General features: G+C 45.3%; 1 protein-coding gene and 2 non-coding genes across 4 annotated transcripts in view; 1 reads left to right on the top strand and 2 right to left on the bottom strand.

Annotated features, from left to right (window-relative positions):
• MPZL1 (myelin protein zero-like 1) overlaps positions 1 to 11,294 on the bottom strand; it is a 65,762-nt gene extending 54,468 nt beyond the window's left edge. For both annotated transcript variants that reach the window (XM_011933399.1, XM_011933400.1), the window contains exon 1: positions 11,008 to 11,294. In XM_011933399.1, coding sequence (XP_011788789.1) covers positions 11,008 to 11,098 — 91 coding nt within the window. In that variant the 5' untranslated portion in view covers positions 11,099 to 11,294. The remainder of the gene's footprint in view (positions 1 to 11,007) is intronic.
• A 6,148-nt stretch (positions 11,295 to 17,442) lies between these two features.
• On the top strand, positions 17,443 to 17,514 carry TRNAP-AGG. The gene has a single exon. It is a non-coding gene; the product is annotated as a tRNA-Pro (tRNA).
• Positions 17,515 to 18,196: 682 nt separating this feature from the next.
• On the bottom strand, positions 18,197 to 18,268 carry TRNAP-CGG. Its single transcript has one exon. It is a non-coding gene; the product is annotated as a tRNA-Pro (tRNA).
• Between the last annotated feature and the right edge of the window lie 1,125 nt (positions 18,269 to 19,393).

Raw genomic sequence — 19,393 nt, 5'->3', positions numbered from 1 at the left:
ATCCACCCATCTCAGCCCCCCAACGTGCTGGGATTACAGGCATAAGCCACCATGTCCAGCCAGAGGACACACCTTTCACCACATGACTGTGAAAAGCAGATCTGTGAGGGGAGTCCCAGCATTTTAAAAGAACTTTGTGACACTCTTTAGTTTAGAAGTTACAGTGGGAACTGCTGTCACTAAATTGGGAAACGTAAATGCAGTGGGAATAATTAGATTGTAGGATGACAGGGGCCAAGTGGCAGCACTGAACTTCTAAATGCAAGGTAGGCATGACTACCATGATGGACAGCAGAGTCAAGGCACAGTTGGAAGTCTGATTCTCATAGATCTATGGCATTGATCAGTTGGTCACGGTACTCCTACAAGTGAAATAGATAGGAAGCCTACTAAATTCTTACTTGATCTATATAAGCAGAAAAGTTTTAGGGCAAGTGAACAAAAGTCTAATGTGAATCATAAAAACAGAAAGTCAGGACCCTTCAATCAATTCCCAAACTTGTGCCAGTTCACAGATTTAGAATTCCTTGAATAAAAGGCTGAGTCCAAAGTAGCATAAATTTCTAAAGGAGTTTCAATGAACGCTCTTAAGTGGAAAGCACATTAGCTTTATTGACCAAAACATTTAAAGAATTAAAACGACTTTGGGAGGCCAAGGCAGGCGGGTCACCTGAGGTCAGGAGTTCAAGACCAGCCTGGTCAACATGGCGAAACCCCGTCTCTACAAAAATTAGCCAAGTATGGCAGTGCATGCCTGTAATCCCAGCTACTTGGGAGGCTGTAGCAGGAAAACTGCTTGAACCCAGGAAGCAGAGGTTGTGATGAGCTGAGGGCACACCACTGCACTCTAACCTGGGCAACAGAGCTAGACTCATCTCAAAAAAAAAAAAAAAGAAAAAGGGACTAAAATGAGCTGGGTTTGACACATCTATAGTCCCAGTTACTTGGAGGCTGAGACAGGAGGATCACTTGAGCCCAAAAGTTTGAGGCTACAGGGAACTTTGATCATACTTGTGAATAGCCAGCCACTGCACTCCAGCCTGATCATCATAGTGAGACCGCATTTCTAAAAATGAAAAAATGAAGAACTAAACTGTATTTTGTAGTTTTTTGTTTGTTTTTGGGACAGGGTCTCCCTCTGTCGCCCAGGCTGGAGTGCAGTGGCGTAAACATGGCTTACTTCAGCCTCCATTCCTAAGTAATCTTCCCAAAGATGGGGTTCTGCCACGTTGCCCAGGCAATATTTTGTAGTTCTTAGTACTTACAAGAGTAGAAGGAAATTTCTGAGATAAGATACTGTACAGGCCAACAAGCTAACCAAAAATCCTTAAGGCCAGGTGTATTTCAGAATATAGAATTTTTCAGATTTTAAAAAATTAATACAACACCTATACTATATGTTATATAATAGTCCCAACAGAGTATAGGGCAGCATCCCACAATCAAACATATTAATATCTCTGCAGTAAAAAATACAATTAATCATACCAAATAGGATCACAGTTGTAAACAGTATCTTATTACTTCAGGTTGAATTTTGCAGCCAAAGAATTTGTATCAAGCTTAGGAAAAAACTTAATTTTCAAAGTTTTTCTGGCTTTGGAGTTACAGATAAAAAGACTGTGGACCTATAATTTGTTTTTTGGTTTATTTTTACTTTGTAAAGATGGGGTCTTGCTATTTTGCCCCAGCCAGTCTTGAACTCCTGTCCTCACGTGATCCTCCCGCCTCCTTAGCATTTTCTGATCCTTTTTTTTTTTTTTTTTGAGACACAGTTTCACTCTGTCACCCAGGCAGGAGTGCAGTAGCACCATCTCGGCTTACTGCAACCTCCGTCTCCCAGTTTCCAGCGATTCTCGTGCCTCAGCCTCCCAGATAGCTGGGATAACAGGTGCGTGCCACCACATCCAACTAATTTTTTGCATTATTAGTAGAGATGGGGTTTCATCATGTTGGCCAGGCTGGTTTCAAACTCCTGCCCTCAAGTGATTCGTCTGCCTCGGCCTCCCAAAGTGCTGGGATTACAGGCATGAGCCACTGCACCTGGCCCATTTTCTGGTCTTAAATCCATATTATTCAACCTGATTATAAATTAGCATCACCTCTGTTCATTATTAATCCATTCACCAATTTCTTTAGTGTGCAAGATTCAGCAAGCCTCACTGGAGTTCTAAATTTGCAGTCACTGAAGAAAAAAAAAGAATTAAATTCCTAATAGCTGAAAATGATCAAGACTCAAAGTTCCCAAGAGTTAACAGACAAGTGCTAGACCTCCGACTTGTGGCAGATAACATGGCTACAGAACCTCTGTCAATGCGGCAGAGGAGCCAAGAAGAGGTATAAGCAAGGAGTCTCTGGTTTGGATGCCTGGGCCTGTTTGGACATTCTGTAGGCCAAGCATGCCAGGAGTCTAATTGCAAAAGGACCTGCACAGCCTCCAGAGAAGAACTCATCTCAAAGGAAGAAAATCAAGGCTCAGTGGCTTCTTCCACATGTCATGTCAGCTAATGAGGGGCAAGGAACCATTCTGAGCCCAGTATGGTATCAGACACTCAGTATAATGGATTCATGCTTGTGCTCTTGATAGCAGGAGAGGTATGAGTGAGAAGAACCTACAAGAACCACATCAGCTGACGCGGTGGCTCACATCTGTAATCCCAGCTCTTTGGGAGGCTGAGGCAGGTGCATCACCTGAGGTCAGGAGTTCAAGACCAGCCTGGCCAACATGGTGAAACCCTGTCTCTACTAAAAATACTAAAATTAGCCCAGTGTGGTGGCAGGAACCCATAATCCCTGCTATTCGGGAGGCTGAGATGGGAGAATCACTTGAACCAGGGAGGTGGAGGCTGCAAGTGAGTGGAGATCGTGCCACTGCACTCTAGCCTGGGCCGTATCGAGAGACTCTGTCTCAAAACACAAAAAGCAAACAAACAAAAACCAACATCATTAAAAATCCCTGAGGAGCATTCCGAGTATTGGGTGGCACAAAGAGATTCTGCATGGTTGGTGAGGATGGCTTCAACACGGCAGCTTTATTTCTCTTTGACAGAGTCAGCAGTATCAAGGCAGGAGGGATCTTGGCACAAACAACATTACTCCAAAGAGGAAGAAATCTGGATGCCCCAGGACAGCTAAAAAGCCACTCTGTAAACACTTAAGATATTCCAGAAGCTTCCCCAAAATGTTTAGAGACTTTGAAGAAAAAATTCCATAATATAGCAGAGTGGTTGCAAACATGTGCTTTGGAGTCTCAACTCTACCATATATTAGCTGTGTGATCTTAGACAAGTTACACAATCTCTCTGAAACTTAGTCTTCTTATCTATAAAATTAATGAAAATAATTACTGCACAGAGCTGTGAGGAGTACGCAAGTAAATTGCTTAGCAGAGGCGTGGCACATAGTCAAGCACTCAATAAATGAGAGCAGAGCAGAAGATATAACATGAACCTAGGTCTATGCCCTAACTTCTAAGAGCGAAGAAACAGAAAAGGGAGAGGGAGAAGTTAAAACATCTCCGTAACTGCTCACTCACTCTCTTTCTTTGCCCTTTTCAGACATGTAGGAGATTTCAAATATTTGCATTTTACCACATTTCTCTTAGGAACCTGAGTCTTCTATCTATGCTTCCTAATCCTCAGCAACACCCTTTGGAAGAACATATATAGCAATGATAACCTGGACTTGACTAGAGAATAACTATTAGACACTATCTGGCCACAGGGTCACTAGGTTCTCATTGAAGCTAAACTGACAATATAACACCTTATAACTTTTCATCTTTTCAAGTTTACCAAGTGTTATCTGGAAGAAGCACATGATTGTGTTAAATTTATATAACTTCACATTGTAAACTTAATGTTTGGAGAGAAAAGAACACATTTCTGAATTTTAATAACAGCGTCTTTTTTCTTTTCTTTTGAGACAGGGTGTCTCACTCTATCACCCAGGCTAGAGTGCAGTGGCATGATCTCAGCTCACTGCAACCTCTGCCTCCCAGGCTCAAGCGATTCTCATGCCTCAGTCTCCCGAGTAGCTGGGATTACAGGCATGCGTCACGCCCAGCTAATTTTTTTTATTTTCAGTCAAGATGGGGGTTTTATCATGTTGTCCAGGCTGGTCTTGAACTCCTTAGCTCAGGCAGTTCATCCGCCTCAGCCTCCCAAAGTGTTGGGATTACAGGCATGAGCCACCAGGCCCGGCCAATAACAGCATCTTTTAAAATGCACACAATAAACTCCCTAGATCTCAAAGTAGAATATCAGGGTCCCAATATAAAAAAATGTTCATTGCAAGTTCATCAAGGTTTGTTCAGTTGGTTGCAGCACGCTCCTAACAAAACTTAAGTCACGGATTTCATTCTATGGGGCAATCTTATCTGCAATACACAGGATAGGCAAAGACATACTGCCATTTCTAACCCCAATCAATTAAACCTAAGTACTGGATTCAATGTATCACTGTTGCTAAAAAATTACTCAAGCTCTATGTTCTGACAATAAGGTCAGAGGTATCAAAAGGTATCACGGGGCCGGGCGCGGTGGCTCAAGCCTGTAATCCCAGCACTTTGGGAGGCTGAGACGGGCGGATCATGAGTTCAGGAGATCGAGACCATCCTGGCTAACACAGTGAAACCCCGTCTCTACTAGAAATACAAAAAACTAGCCGGGCGAGGTAGCGGGCGCCTGTAGTCCCAGCTACTCAGGAGGCTGAGGCAGGAGAATGGCGTAAACCCGGGAGGCGGAGCTTGCAGTGAGCTGAGATCCAGCCACTGCACTCCAGCCCGGGCGACAGAGCAAGACTCCGTCTCAAAAAAAAAAAACAAAACAAACAAACAAAAAAAAGGTATCACGGTTTCTAGAGACTCTGAGTTTAGAAGAAAAAACATACTGAAGGAGGATTTAAGAATGAAACCATCTTGGATAAAGGCCTAATGGGATCAAGAAAAAATTATAAGTGAATAAAAAATTACAGTAGCCACATGCATTGAAAGACAATGAATAGGTTGGGCACGGTGGCTCACGCCTGTAATCTCAGCACTTTGGGAGGCTGAGGTGGGTGGATCACCTGAGGTCGGGAGTTGGAGGCCAGCCTGCCCAACATGGCAAAATTCTGTCTCTACTAAAAATACAAAAAATTAGCCAGGCATGGTGGCAGGTGCCTGTAATGCCAGCTATTTGGCAGGCTGAGGCAGAAGAATCACTTGAACCTGTGAGGTGGAGGCTGCAATGAGCCAAGATCATGCCACTGCACTCCAGCCTGGGCAACAGGAGCGAAACTCTGTCTCAAAAAAAAAAAATTAGGCGTGGTGGCTCATGCCTGTAATCCCAGTTACTCAGGAGGCTGAGGCAGGAGAATCACTTGAACCTGGGAGGCAGAGGTTGCTGTGGGCCAAGATTGCACACTGCACTCCAGCCTGGGTGACAAAATGAGACTCTGTCTCCAAAAAAAAAAAAAGCAAAAGAGAGAGATAATGAATAAATAAAGGGGTTTAAAGGCAAAGATATAAATATCCCAGGAGACAACTACAATTTCTCAATTTATGCACTATAGTGAACAGAGTAAACTGACCTCTGCTTTCTTACAGCAGCAAAAATTCCAGAGACTTTTGTCTGGACTCTAGGGCACTGCTAACGTCAAAAGACTTAGCAAAGTAAGAGTGGAAAAGGAAAAAAGGAATATCATTCAAGATACATGAAGGCTTAATATATTAACACCAGCCTTAGGGGTTAAGTCTCAGAGCCATAGGACACTTGAGACCTCAGGAGATGCTTCTAGTTCTTCTAATAATTATATTGCCTTCGATGGGGCTAAAGACTAATTTATAATAAATTATATGCCAAAGCTTACCATTTTATTCTCCCTTTTAAAATGACATCTGTGGTTTTAGAGAGCAAGATTAGAAATCTTTCCAAGGTTGAGGTACATATGAGGTGCATGTCTTACACAAATAATTCAAATTCTCAGATAAAAGATACAACTCAAAAACACTCAGGCTCCAGTTAGAAGGCTCTAATTATCCAGGAGAGACGTGATTGTGGCTGTACCATATTACCTTCAGTGCGGATGCAAAGGGGATGGTGAGAAGTATTTAGGAGGTAGACCAGCATCTACTGGCTGGAGGGGAAACAGCAATATTTCTGAAAAGCTATGTTTTTCCTAATTAAATCACATTTTTAAAACTCAGTGGGAAAAATCAACCTTTAAAGAAATCCTACAACATATCCCTTGTAAGTTTTAAAAATATCTTGTAATACAAATAAGATGTTCCATTTTTTAAAAATTTGCTGCAAATTTTCATATTAAATCAATCATATTTTCTTAAAAGTTGTGACTGTCGGGAATTTAATCTGTCCTTTGGCATTATTTATTTGAGTAGATGTTTCCTGTCTGTCACTTCTCACTAGCATCTAGGCTCCCTGCTGCATCCCATACATAAACAGTGCCTGGTGCCTAGTAGGTGTTCATTTAAGTTGAATAAGTAAATAAATTAGACTTAGTAAAAACACAAATTTGCATTTTATGTACTTTTGCATATAGCTGTCTTTCACTTAATATTTATCTTTTTCTTTTGGCAGCATCTAAGCCTAGTGGATATTCTGGAGTTGGAGTAAACAAAAATATATTTTATAGGACTAAGTTTCTATTTTACTATCCCAACTAGTAAACAAGTAAAAGGCCAAGGGAACTGATGATGAGAAATAATCAAGCAATGCATGAAATCACAGTTGGGAAAAATATTCTTCTTGCATAAACACATATTGGGTACCTACTTATACCATGCTAAATCATAACTACATATTGCAAACTCCTAACAAACTGTTGTCAAGACATGCCTATGCCTCAACTGCCATTTAACAAATATTTTTAGCATCTACCATATCCACTATGTTAAGCACTAGGAAACTTCTATAAGCAAGACAGATGCTTTGTCTGTCCTAGATTCTGATGGAGGGAAAAAAAAGAGAAGAAAAACCAAATAGAAATTCCAATAAGGAAGTAAACAGCAAACCAGCAAATAGTAACAGGTAAGTATCCTAGAATCAGGTGGTCAGAGAGGTCTCTCTAAAGAAGTGAAACTTATGTTAAAGGCTCCATGATGAAAGGGAGCCAGCCCTGGGCAACATCAGAACAGCTAGTTCAAAGACCCTGAGGTGGGAATGGGCGTCACAGAGCAGAAAGATGGCAGGGGGGCTTGAATATAGTGAGAAGGGGGTGGTGGGTGGTACAAGTTGAGGTCACAGAGGTAGGCAGAAACCAGATCACAAAGAGCTTTTTAGGCTATGGGAAGTTTAGATTTCATTCCAAGTGCAATGGGAAGCCATTAAGGATTTTAAACAAGAAAGCAACATGATCTGATTTGCATTTTAACAAAATCATTGTTGCAGTTTTGTAAAGAATGGATTAAAAAGAACCAAGCGGGGTACTGGGCATGGTGGCTCATGCCTGTAATCCCAGCACTTTGGGAGGCTGAGGCAGGCCCATCACTTGAGGTCAGGAATTCCAGGCGTGAGCCACCTCACCTGGCAAACATGGTGAAACCCCGTCTCTACTAAAAATTAAAAAATCAGCCAGGTGAGGTGGCTCACGCCTGTAATCCCAACACTTTGGGAGGCCAAGGTGGGTGGATCACGAGGTCAGGAGTTCGAGATCAGCCTGGCCAACATTGTGAAACCCAGTTTCTACTAAAAAATACAAAAATTAGCCAGGCAAGGTGGCATGCGCCTGTAGTCCCAGCTACTTGGGAGGCTGAGGCACAAGAAGAATCACTTGAATCTGGGAGATGGAGGTTGCACTGAGCTGAGATTGCACCACTGCATTCCAGCCTGGACAAGACAGAGCAAGACTCCATAACCAAAAAAAAAAAAAAATTCCCAAGGGGGGAAAAAGAGGAAGAGCAGCTGGGAGGCTATCACAGTAATATAGGCAAGAAATGATGGTGACTTTGAGTAAAAGGCTAGGAGTGGAGGTAGAAAAAACATCAATTCCAGATGCATCTTAAAGACGGGAGAACTGATTGGATGTGAAGGACAGGGAAGAATCAGGCATGGACCCTAGGTTTCTGGCCTGCACAATTAGATGTATGCAGGTTCCATTTACTGAAATGGATGGTACAAATTAGGGAGATTTAGTCCTCATATACTGTGTGCTCATTTCAATTGCCAAATTCAGTGAATTCTTATCACATTTAATCTCTCTTCATCTGACAATGCTGAAATACCAAACTCTCCTGGCTTTTCTCTTAGTCACAGAGCCTCTTTCTCAGGTTTCATGTACCCCAGAACTCTGTCCTTGGCTCTCTGCTATGTTCTTCAGTGCATTTTCCCTGGATGACCTCATCCAAACAATCCAAGCTTTAACTATTAGCCACATAATTCTCCAAATCTCCATTTCCAACCAGAACTTTCTCCTCACCTCCAGAACTGTCTATCCAATTGTTTTCTGCCCATCTCCATTTGGATGTCTTACCCGCATCTCAAACTCAACATGTTCAAAATTATCTCAATCATCTTCTTCCCCCAAGACTCCTATTTCCCCATCTGTGAAAAGGCCAAAAATATGCCCAGCTTCCCAAGCCCAAAACCTATGATCATTTTATCCACCTCCTCTTTCAAGCCTGCATCAATGTTTCCAAGCTCTTCCAAATGTACTTTCTAAGTGGCTCATGAATATGTGTCCTCTCTTCATGGCCCAGTGCTTGAATTCAGATCTTCATCATCCTCCCCTGGATTATTACAATGGTCCTCTGCCTTCTCTGGCTTCAGCCTCACCCCACTCTAAGCCATCCTTCACATCTCAATAGACAGAGAAATCCCCATTGGATTAAGTGTGGCAGACAAGGCCTTTTGTAAGTTGGTGCCCTTGGCAGGCTCTCCTGCCTCAACTCCCACCATCCCCCTTATATACAGTCCAACCTCCCATTATACTGAACTACCAACAGGTTCATTCATAACTCTGTATGTACTTCTGCCCCTCCCCCATGCCTACTCAGTTTAAACTCCTTTCCTCCAGTAGCCTGAACTACAGTCTGAGATGATGACCCTCCTTCAAGCTTCCACAGTACATCTTTACCAATGTGCTTCTGACCCTACACAGTGGCACACACCTGTAGCCCCAGCTGCTTGGGAGGAAAAGGCAGAAGAATCACTGGAGCCCAGGAGTTTCAGCTCCAGAGCAGCCTGGGCAATACAGTGAGACCCACCCACCCTCCCACCACCTGCCGCAGGGGAAAAAAAATAGACTTCTTATAGCACTTTTCACAGTGTTTCTCTCACTGAATTGCAAATTATTCAAAGGTGAGGACTCTCTTTCCTAGAGTAGCTTGGTGCTTAACACTTAAAAGGTGCTTGGTAAATGTTTGCTGAATAACTGTCTTGATAAAACTTGAGAAGCTTTCCTGTAAAAGATGAACTCTTATGTGTGGTATCCATGACCAGAAAAACGGTGATTTGGCAAGAATTTTAGATACAATAATTTTCTAAATTGAACCAATAACATCAGCTGTTGATTTTTACATATCAACATTCATCTTCATTACTGAAGAATTACGTCCAAGGTGTATGGGGCTATTACTCTAGTCACCTTTCCACTACTATGTAGTTTTGCACTCCTGCTACGTTTAATACCCCGATTTTAATTAAGATCACCCTAACTGCTTTGTCCTCCATAGCAATGTCTGACCTCTCATGCATAATAATTGTCTGAAGCATATTTCTGATAAATCTTAATTTTAGGCTATTTTCTATTTGTTTGATTAAACACAAATACCACCACCACCAAACACACTTTTAACCTTTTTTTCTAAGACAAAATACAGAATGGATTGTGTCTTATACAAAGTGTGTCATCATCTGTCAACCTCTGGAGGGTAGAGAGACTTTTACCTTTATGCTTTACAGCCCCTGGAATCACTGTTTAAGTGGAACAGTTGGTGATCCAACAGAACTTCACCTAGTTTCCCTGGTCCAAGGATTATATTAAGAACTTTTCCATGAAGAAAGAAATTACTGAGTAAACTCTGGTATTCAGATACTGTGATGCAACTGACATTTTGAAAACAAAGGGAATGAAAAAATATCTACGTGGTTTCTTAGCAGCTGGCCCTCTTTGTAACTATTATTTAACCGAATTCGGAGACAACAAGTACTTTGCTTTGAACAACACAGAAAAGTCCTGTGGCAGATACCACTTCAGATGTCCATAAAACAACTCATCCAATTCCCATAAATTGAGCCCACGGTTTACCTTAAGCTTGAGTCACAATATTTGGTAAGAAAAAGGAGCTTTTTTTTTTTCCTTTAGGAAAATTATGCTTTTTAATGCTCTATGTCTTATCAAATTATGGTGGCTAGGTCTGGAATTATGATGGATTTGACCAAATTCTTTTAAGCCAGGCCATCTCACTGGTATTCCAAGCTCTTTGCATTCTAACCTAGAAGTAACAGTATTTTATATTGGCGTTTTGCAGACCACGAAAATGAGGCAAATGAGATTCCAGGACTCTTCTATTACGGAGACTTAAATCTGAATGAGAGCATGGGAAAGGGAACTTACAAGTACAACAAAACCCTGGCTTAACAGGAAACGAACCAACAAAGGCCCTACAAATGAAAAACCTGCAACCTTCCGCCACCTCCCAAAGGTGGAGAACGCCAGACCCTAGTTCCCGAATCAGAATCCGGGAGGGCTCAGACGATCCAGAGTCATCGTGAGGAGGGGGCAGGAGGCGCCGCGAGGGCTCACCGCAGCCGCCCCCCAGGAAGGAGCAAGATAGAGCGCTCTCCCCTCCTCCTCCGCACTCGAGGATCCAGGAAGGAGAAGAAAGAGGCTCTGGCCCGTCGCGGGGGCCCGCGTTCCCCATGGGCTGGGTTGCCTCGGCCCCAGAGAGCGCAGGCCGCGCCCCCTCCCCACCTGGGGTCTCAGCACGCGCGCCTGGCCTGCGAGGGGCGTGTGCCGGGCCCGGGAGCCCCCCTCCCCGGCCCCAGCCCTGGTCCTGGCATCACTCACAGAGCCCGAGCGCCGCCGCCAGCACCGACCACAGCCAGCGACTACTGTCTGGGGCTACAATCACCGCCCCGGCTCCGGCGGGCGCTGCCATCGTCCAGCCGCTGCAGTCGCCGCTGCCGCGCCCCTAAGCCCCGGTGCCCGCTGAGGTTGGCTCGACTTGGGGAAGAGGGTTCTGATCTCTCCACCACCCGCGCCGGGTGGCACCTCCACGCCGCGCTCCCTACTGCGGCCCCAGCCGCAGCTCGCCAGCTCTGCACCCAAGCCTCAGCCCGGCTCCGGCCCTCGCTGTCCGCTCATTGGCCTGCCCGCGCCCCTTTAAGGACGCGATTGGAGAGACAGGCTGTCCATCACCCGTCCACGGGGAAGGCTCCGCCTCCTCGGTCCCACCCAGGCGGCTTGGCCCCGCGCGGAGGCCGGGTCTGCTGCGGTCCCAGGCCGAGCCGAGCCCTCCGCCTGCCTGCGTGGCTGTCCGCCTACGGGCCCCGCCAGCCAGCGTCTCCTTTGCCTTTCTCAGGGTCCAGTCCCATGGTCCTCTTCATTGTCTCTCCTCGCCACGGGTCTTTGCTGGGTACTAACCTCGCCTCCGCTTCAGCTCTTCTTGGTCTCTGCCGGCCTCACCTAACGAAAAAGAAGCAATTCATTTACCTTAAAAAGAAAGAAAAGACAGAATGAAAAATAGTGAGGCTTTCAATTGATGGGGGAGAGACTTCTAATTCAGTCGTCCAGGTGGAACACGTTCCCGTTGCCCTGTCCCCAAGGCCTGTCCTTTCCGTGGACTGGATAATGTATGTGTGGCAATTTGCGAAATCTGCTAGTTTAAAAAGAAGTCTCCATCTTGTCCTGACCTCCTCTTAGGAACCTCCCTCCTGGCTTCAGAAGGATGGGAATCTGGAACTCGGATTTCCTACTACCTGGAAAACAAATAAAAATGCTTTTTGATTGTTTTGCTTTTGCATGTCAGTGTTCCTGTCTGTGTCCGTGAAAAATAGAATGCCGAAGTTCCCCGACACTGATTCTGAAGTGCCCTGCAGAAGTTCCCGACACTGATTGCTGGCCCTGCTCAACTTGGTTGCCTTGGCCCAGAACAGTCTGCCACCTACGGGTTGTCCAATCAGTAGGGGAAGTATTTGGAAGGATTCTTATGAAAATGGCTTGCGAAAGGGAAAAATGGAGGGACAGGGGCACAAGAAAGATGAGTGTGAAGGAGGAACAGGGCAGATTCAGGTGGGAGGCTGATACGGTGAGGAAGGGAAACAAGCTTTAGACAATTAGGACAAGAGCGGGGGAAGAGTATGGTGAGAACCCAAAATGCAACCTCTCACTTCAGGGTTTTGTCTAAGGTCAGTCTTAATGCCATTCCTGATAGCTGTGCTGTTTTAGCTAACATTGTAGTACAGCAAAATTATAAGAACATTAGAAAAAAAAACTAAAAAAAATACCAGAACCACTTCGCCCTATTTCTGTCAGCAGATCCTTTTGAAGTGTGTCTTACATGCCACAGGTTGGAAAAGATACCAATGCATTAATTGAACCATGGATGTAGAACACCTGGGCTTTACTCGCAACAAGCACGTCGTCTACTAGGTGTACACAAACAAGTACTCGATTACATTTGTAAAAATGAGGGCCAGGCGCGGTGGCTCACACTTGTAATCCCAGCACTTCAGGAGGCCAACGCAGACAGATCATGAGGTCATGAGTTCGAGACCAGACTGGCCAAAGTGGTGAACCCTGTCTCTACTAAAAGATACAAAAAAATTAGCCGGCCATGGTGGCGCGCTGCCCGACCGTACCCAGCTACTCGGGTGGCTGGGGCAGGAGAATCGCTTCAACTTGGGAGGCGGAGGTTGCAGTGAGAGATCACGCGTCATTGCACTCCAGCCTGGGCGACAGGGCGAGACTCCGTCTCTACTAAAAATACAAAAAATTAGCCTGGCGTGATGACCGGCGCCTGTAGTCCCAGTTACTCGGGAGGCTGAGGCAGGAGAATGGCATGAACCCGGGAGGCGGAGCTTGCAGTGAGCCGAGATCGCGCCACTGCACTCCAGCCCAGGCGATAGAGACAGAGCGAGACTGCGTCTCAAAAAAAAAGGAAGAGTGAATAAGGACGAAACCCAAAGCCAGCACAGACAGTGACACTCAGCAGTGTTTAAAGCTTCTCTGATGATTGTGATGTACCTCAGCCACATATACCTCGCTCTCCCAAAATCCACTGGCCCAAGAAGCATCTAGAAAGATTCACCAAGGATGAATAAAAGTTCACCAGAGAGAAAACAGGAAAAGAAAAAGAAAACTCAGAGAACCGATGAATAAAAGTTCACCAGAGAGAAAACAGGAAAAGCACACTCATCGAGAAATGAAGCCACCTACCAAGTGTGAGAAACATTAGGTGTGAATGCTTTGTGGTTTGCAACTTGAGGGGAGTGAGGGGAAGAGGGGAATGAGGGGAGTGAGGGAAAGAGGGGAAGAGAGAACGCCAGGAAAGGAGGCTGTGGTCATATTTTGAAGAGCCTTGAGTTGTTTTTTCTGGAGGCAGTGGAGAGTGGTGAAAGGGGTATAAGAAGTTCAGATCTGTGTTTTAAAAAGGTAACCACTGCAGCAGGGCAAGAATGAAGAGGGCAGGAAATAAGGTACTGACAGTGGGGATAAGAAGACAGGATTTGAGAGACATTTCACAAAAAGAATTACAGGACTGGGTATAAATTGGATGAGAAGTATAATCAAGAGAAAAAGAGTCTCAATTTCTAGCCTGTCTATCCTTGTCTTCAAGATCTGTTGCCAAAGGAAAACTGGAATGTGAGTGTTGTTCCAGGAACCCTGAGAATTTGACTCCTCACAGATAACCATCAGGCAGATTCAAAGAGGAATCCCGGGCCACCTTGAGAAAGATTTGCCTGAAGCCAAATCAGTTTCACAAAGAATGTCTTAATCCAGAAGCATTGTTGCTAGAAAATTTTGAAAACTGGAAAATTAGAGTTCTAGTGTCTCCTTCCCCTGGGCACAAAGACACCAATTCGGGGGAACAAGGGTAAAAGGGTCCTTAGGGAGGTGTTAATTCTTACAGGAGAAGGCTGTGTTGCCAGACTTCTAAATTCACTGTAGCTGGGATAAAATTTTCCTCAAGATACACTGTCTTCCTGGGCCTTGCAACCATCTGTGTACTACATCTGCTTCACAAGGACGTAATTCTAGGGAAGCAAGTGCCTGGACAGATAAGATAGCGCAGGCATTCCTCCTACCAAATAAGGATGTTTCCCACTGCCAATGAAGCAATCGATATTCTGAGTTTTGTTATTGTCAGTCTTTCTGCATCATTGTTATGACAGTCAAATGAAATACTCAAGTATTTGGTCTGCCGAGTAAAAGACAAGTTCCTTTTAATGATTAGAGAGAAGTAGAAGTTGGGGGAAAAAACCTAACATGATAATAGCGATAGTAAATTCAAATGGGAAAAGAGAGAGAGCAGGGAGACTTCTTGAGACTGAGGCTTTCAGATATCTGAAGTGATTACATTATTTTCTCTAACCAGTTATATTCTATGGCTTCCTCATTTTAAGGAGAAAAGCAGTATAAACTTCTTAGGTGTGCAGGGCATATTTTTTTCCAGTTAGATTTTGATGAATACACTATCCTGGCAATCTAGAACTTGTTAACATTGTACAAGGTAGTCTTATCCTCCCTCCTTTCCTGGAGCCCTAAGAACTGAAGACTCAAATTGGGGCAGTTTGAAATAAAACAAATAAGGGTGAAGATAGTGCTAGATTTTCTATAATTTTCTGTTGTCAAACCATAGGAAGAAAGTTGACAGTTTGAAGTCGGCCACACAGTACTTGCAAGTGTTAAATGTTTGTTGAAAAATGAGCAGGCCGGACGCGGTGGCTCACGCCTGTAATCCCAACACTTTGGGAGGCCGAGGCGGGCGGATCACGAGGTCAGATCGAGAACAGCCTCGCCAACATGGCGAAACCCCCCGCTCCGCCCCCACCGCCCTGTCTCTACTAAAAATACATTTGGTGCCGGCCTTTTGTAATTCCAGCTACTGGCGAGTCTGAGGCGGGAAAATTGCTTGAACCCGGGAGGCGGAGATTGTAGTGAGCTGAGATTGCGCCACTGCACTCCAGCCTGGGTGACAGAGCAAGACTTCTGTCTCGGAAAAAGATAAAAAAGAATGAGAAATGAATGAATGAATAAACCGATGAATGCATGACATATGAAATAAAATTAACGAATGAGTCTATTTAGGATAGTCACTCTGTCTACTCGTTTCCTACCTGGTTGGTTATTTGCTAGAATGACAATTCACAATTACTGTTTATCAACGTGTTTGTCAACGTGATATGGAAGCAGAATTCTAGGAAAGCTAGAATAACGCCATTTTAAGTTCGGCTCCATTTTAGGACTAAGAAGGCACGCTCCTTGCCTGCCATGACCCATAGTCATGGGATGTTTATAGTTAAGGAAACAGCCTGAAGATATCTAGGACTCCTACAACAGCAAGAAGTCCAAATGTCCTAATATCCACAGCAATATATGCCTTTAAGATAATCATAGTTATGCTTTTATGTATTCACACACTAAAATGTCAATAATTGTCTTCTTTAAATCAATAGAGTAACAAATTTTGTCATGTTGTCTGCTCACCCGCATGTAGGCACAGCTTAGCTTAGGTTTTACATAGGTAAGATCACTATATAAGAAAAACTTAAGGATAGGGTGTTTCTCCTCCTACTTTCTGAGGATGTCCTGCTCTGTAACAGAGTAGTTTCCAATAAACTTGCTTCTTTCATTACACTCTGCAACTCACCCTGAATTCTTTCCTGCACGAGATCCAAGAACCCTCTCTCCAGTTCTGGGTGAAGACCCCTTTTTCCGGTAACAAAAGTACTAAAATGCTGTGAGCCATGATCATGCCACTGCACTCCAGCCTGGGTGACAGAGTGAGACCCTGTATGAAAAAACAAAACAAACAAACAAAACACCTAAAATTTCTATTGTTAAGGAATTTGGGACAAATTGTAACCATTCAGAATTATTCATTGAGCACTAGCTTTCCTATGGTAAGCCTCAATGCTAAGTATTTAAGAATTTAGGGCCGGGTGCGGTAACTCACGCCTGTAATCCCAGTACTTTGGGAGGCCGAGGCGGGCGGATCACGAAATCAGGAGATCGAGACCATCCTAGCTAACACGGTGAAACCCTGTCTCTATTAAAATACAAAAAAATTAGCCGGGCGTGGTGGCGGGCGCCTGTTGTCCCAGCTACTGGTAAGGCTGAGGCAGGAGAATGGCATGAACCCAGGAGGCGGAGCTTGCAGTGAATCGAGATCGCACCACTGCACTCCAGCCTGGGCGACAGAGCGAGCCCGAGGCTCCGTCGCAAAAAAAAAAAAAAAAAAATTTGGCGGGGGGCAGTGGCTCACGCCTGTAATCCTATTAGGGAGGCCGAGGAGGGTGGATCAACTGAGGTCAGGCGTTCGAGACCAGCCTGGACAACATGGTGAAACCCGTCTCTTCTAAAAATACAAAAATTTGCTGGGCGTGGTGGCCTGCGCCTCTAATCCCAGCTACTCCGGAGGTAGAGAATCGCTTGAACCTGGAGGGCGGAGGGGGCGGAGGTTGCAGTGAGCCGAGATCACACCACTTCACTCCAGCCTGGCGAAAGAGCCAAGCGAGACTCCGTTTCAAAAAAAGAAAAAAAAAGAATTTAAAATATAGTTAGGAAGCCATGCCTACTATATCTAATTAAAGATATTGGGACAATCGAACAGCAATCACACAATTGGTTGCCAATTCTACAGTACAATTCACTGTTGGTGTAGGTGTCTTGCACTCTAGGAAGTTACAGTTGGAGGAGATAAGACTGAAACCCAGTTATTTACCACATACAATTGGTTTTGATATGTTAAAGGATCTTTTTCTGGGAAGGTTAGAGTTTGGGATTTATCCAAAAGCAAACAGGTTTTCCAGCTGAAGAGAACACTTTGAGTAAAAACAGAGATGGGAATTCACAAGGCTAGATAGGTTGGTCTTTGAATAGTATAATAAAAAATATCGGCAAGAAACCGAGATTTTAACATTATAGAAAAGTGCGAAAGAGAACGAATGAAACATTCAGAACCCAGTAAAGGAGAGAGTCTGGAATCTGCCACAGTGACATTGTCTCACACTCAGAGCCATTTATTAGCCATGAATAGAAATAAAATTACAGTTTTCGAAATAACAGGTCGATATTATACTGATAGTGACAACTACTTTGCTTTATTCTGTGTTACTGATTTTCAAAGAGCAAAACAGAAAAGAAAGAAAATTGAAAACGCATAATCTATAGAAAGCAAACACAACCGAAAGATCGAATCCTAACATGCGAACCACACGAGGGCGCCAGACTAAATAGCTATGCATTCCTCAGCGATGACGGAAAGTCAGAACCTACGGCGGCTCGTTGGTCTAGGGGTATGATTCTCGCTTAGGGTGCGAGAGGTCCCGGGTTCAAATCCCGGACGAGCCCTGTTTTGGAGTAAGAACCTCCTAAACGCATGTTTTGGGGATAGATTACTAAACGTAATAAACACAGGTTGGTAAAACACAAAATTTAGACTTTTGGAAACTTGGAGCACACTCCACATTGGAATACCATTAAAAGGCCTCATTTTGAAAATGCAAAAAGTTTGCTAGTAATGTAGTATTGTACTACGAAAACGTTGTTCCTACCTGTCTATTCCTGGGTGCAGCGCGTGTACAGAGACATCGGGAGATCTGTTTTTCGTTGCCTATGGCGTAGTTTAAACCCATCCACTACAGTGCCGAGCATCGGGGGTGGGGGCATCTCCTGAGCGCCCCCTTTCTCGGAAATGCTCATTCCCGAACCCCGGGACCTGCTAATCCATGACGCCCCCTGCTCGTTTGGAGGAGTTAAAGGCGTGCACAGGATTCTGCACTAGGCGTCTATTTTTCAAGTGTGTGTTTTACATGGTACAAAGCAATTTGAATGCGTTGCCCTTGGGCGTACAGTAACCATATGTTGTATTAATTGGGCTCACATGGTCCTTCTCTTCAAAACACAAAGGGAATTAACATTTGAGCTCATGGGACCAGTATGCTTTCATTTAAGTTTCTGAATGGAATACGTGGGGAACGGGGGTGAAAAATCTGTTTTTAAATTTCGGGTGTAGGTAGGGGGGTAAAAGCCTGGGCTCGTCCGGGATTTGAACCCGGGACCTCTCGCACCCGAAGCGAGAATCATACCCCTAGACCAACGAGCCGCTCTCGGCAAGGGCGGTCTCAGCGCTTCCCTTCAGCCTTGTTCCGCCGCTGGCCGCATGTTCCGAACAACCACGACCTGCGACCCTTCTACTGCGTGTCCTCTGATTCCCTAAGCCTCGTCCGGAGTGCTTACCGCCCCGCCGCGTGGAGGAGCAGGGAGGGACAGGCTTTTGCCTGGTCCGGCCGTTCCAGCCCCCCATAGCCAGCGGGGCCTCCACGTTCTCACGCGCTCCCGGAAGCCGCCTTCCGGAGCCCGGGCTGGCCCCGGCGGTTCCACTCGCAGTGTTGGCGGGCGCCGGGAGTACAGGCTGAGGAAAGTACGCGGGGGGCAGGGCGCCTCAGGACGCAGCCCGGTGCCAGGTCCCCAGCCCAGGTGAGAGGGCAAAAGCACCACCAGGACCTGGAAGAACGGCCTGACCAGGCTACAGAGCAATGGATTCCTTTTACGCTGAACTGAAAGTAGCGTAAGAATGCAAGAGTGTTTTAGAAATAAGGGACCTCTGCAACTTGGCCCCGCCCCGCCCAGCGCGTCAGTGCACGCAGAGCTGGGCCCGCTCGCTCCACGAGTGGGTCGGTGAATGAGGATGGGGAACCCGGGCGAGGGAAGGTTACACCCGAATCCTAGCTAAGAAAGGGTGGGAGACGAAAGAGTGAATATTAAGTTAACTCCCCGAACCTTCATTTGGGGGTAATGCACTCTTCTAAGCCCTTTGCTTGTATTGAACTCACCTGATATTTGTAATAATCACCTAGGTGCCATTGTATCTCCATTTGCAGATGAGGAAACTGAGACTCAGAGATGTTAAGTCGCTCACATAAGTCCACAGGGCTAGGAGCTGGCGGTGGCGCTGGTCTAGGAACTCCCGAGGTCCTGGAGGGTGGGAGAACTGGGGGCTGGGGCGTATAAAAGGGACTGGAGAGTAGGGGAGAAGATTGGTACCTTGAAAGGTTGGAGGAGAGAGGGCAGTGGCAGTGGGCCCGGTCTTCTCCCTCCCATCCAGCAAAAAATGTGAGCCTGCACTGCGGCCGTTGCGCCCAGAGGAGCTAGAGTGCGGGCTCTCCCGCGGGTGTGGTTTCCCGGCCTGGGGGTCTAGCTCGTCTTGTCTGCCTTCGGACTGCTCTCA

This window comes from Colobus angolensis, unplaced genomic scaffold (genome assembly GCF_000951035.1).
Source record: "Colobus angolensis palliatus isolate OR3802 unplaced genomic scaffold, Cang.pa_1.0 Scaffold126, whole genome shotgun sequence".
Taxonomy (NCBI): Eukaryota; Metazoa; Chordata; class Mammalia; order Primates; family Cercopithecidae; genus Colobus; species Colobus angolensis.
Note: the sequence above shows the minus strand (reverse complement) of the source record. Positions and strands in the feature narration are given on the sequence as shown.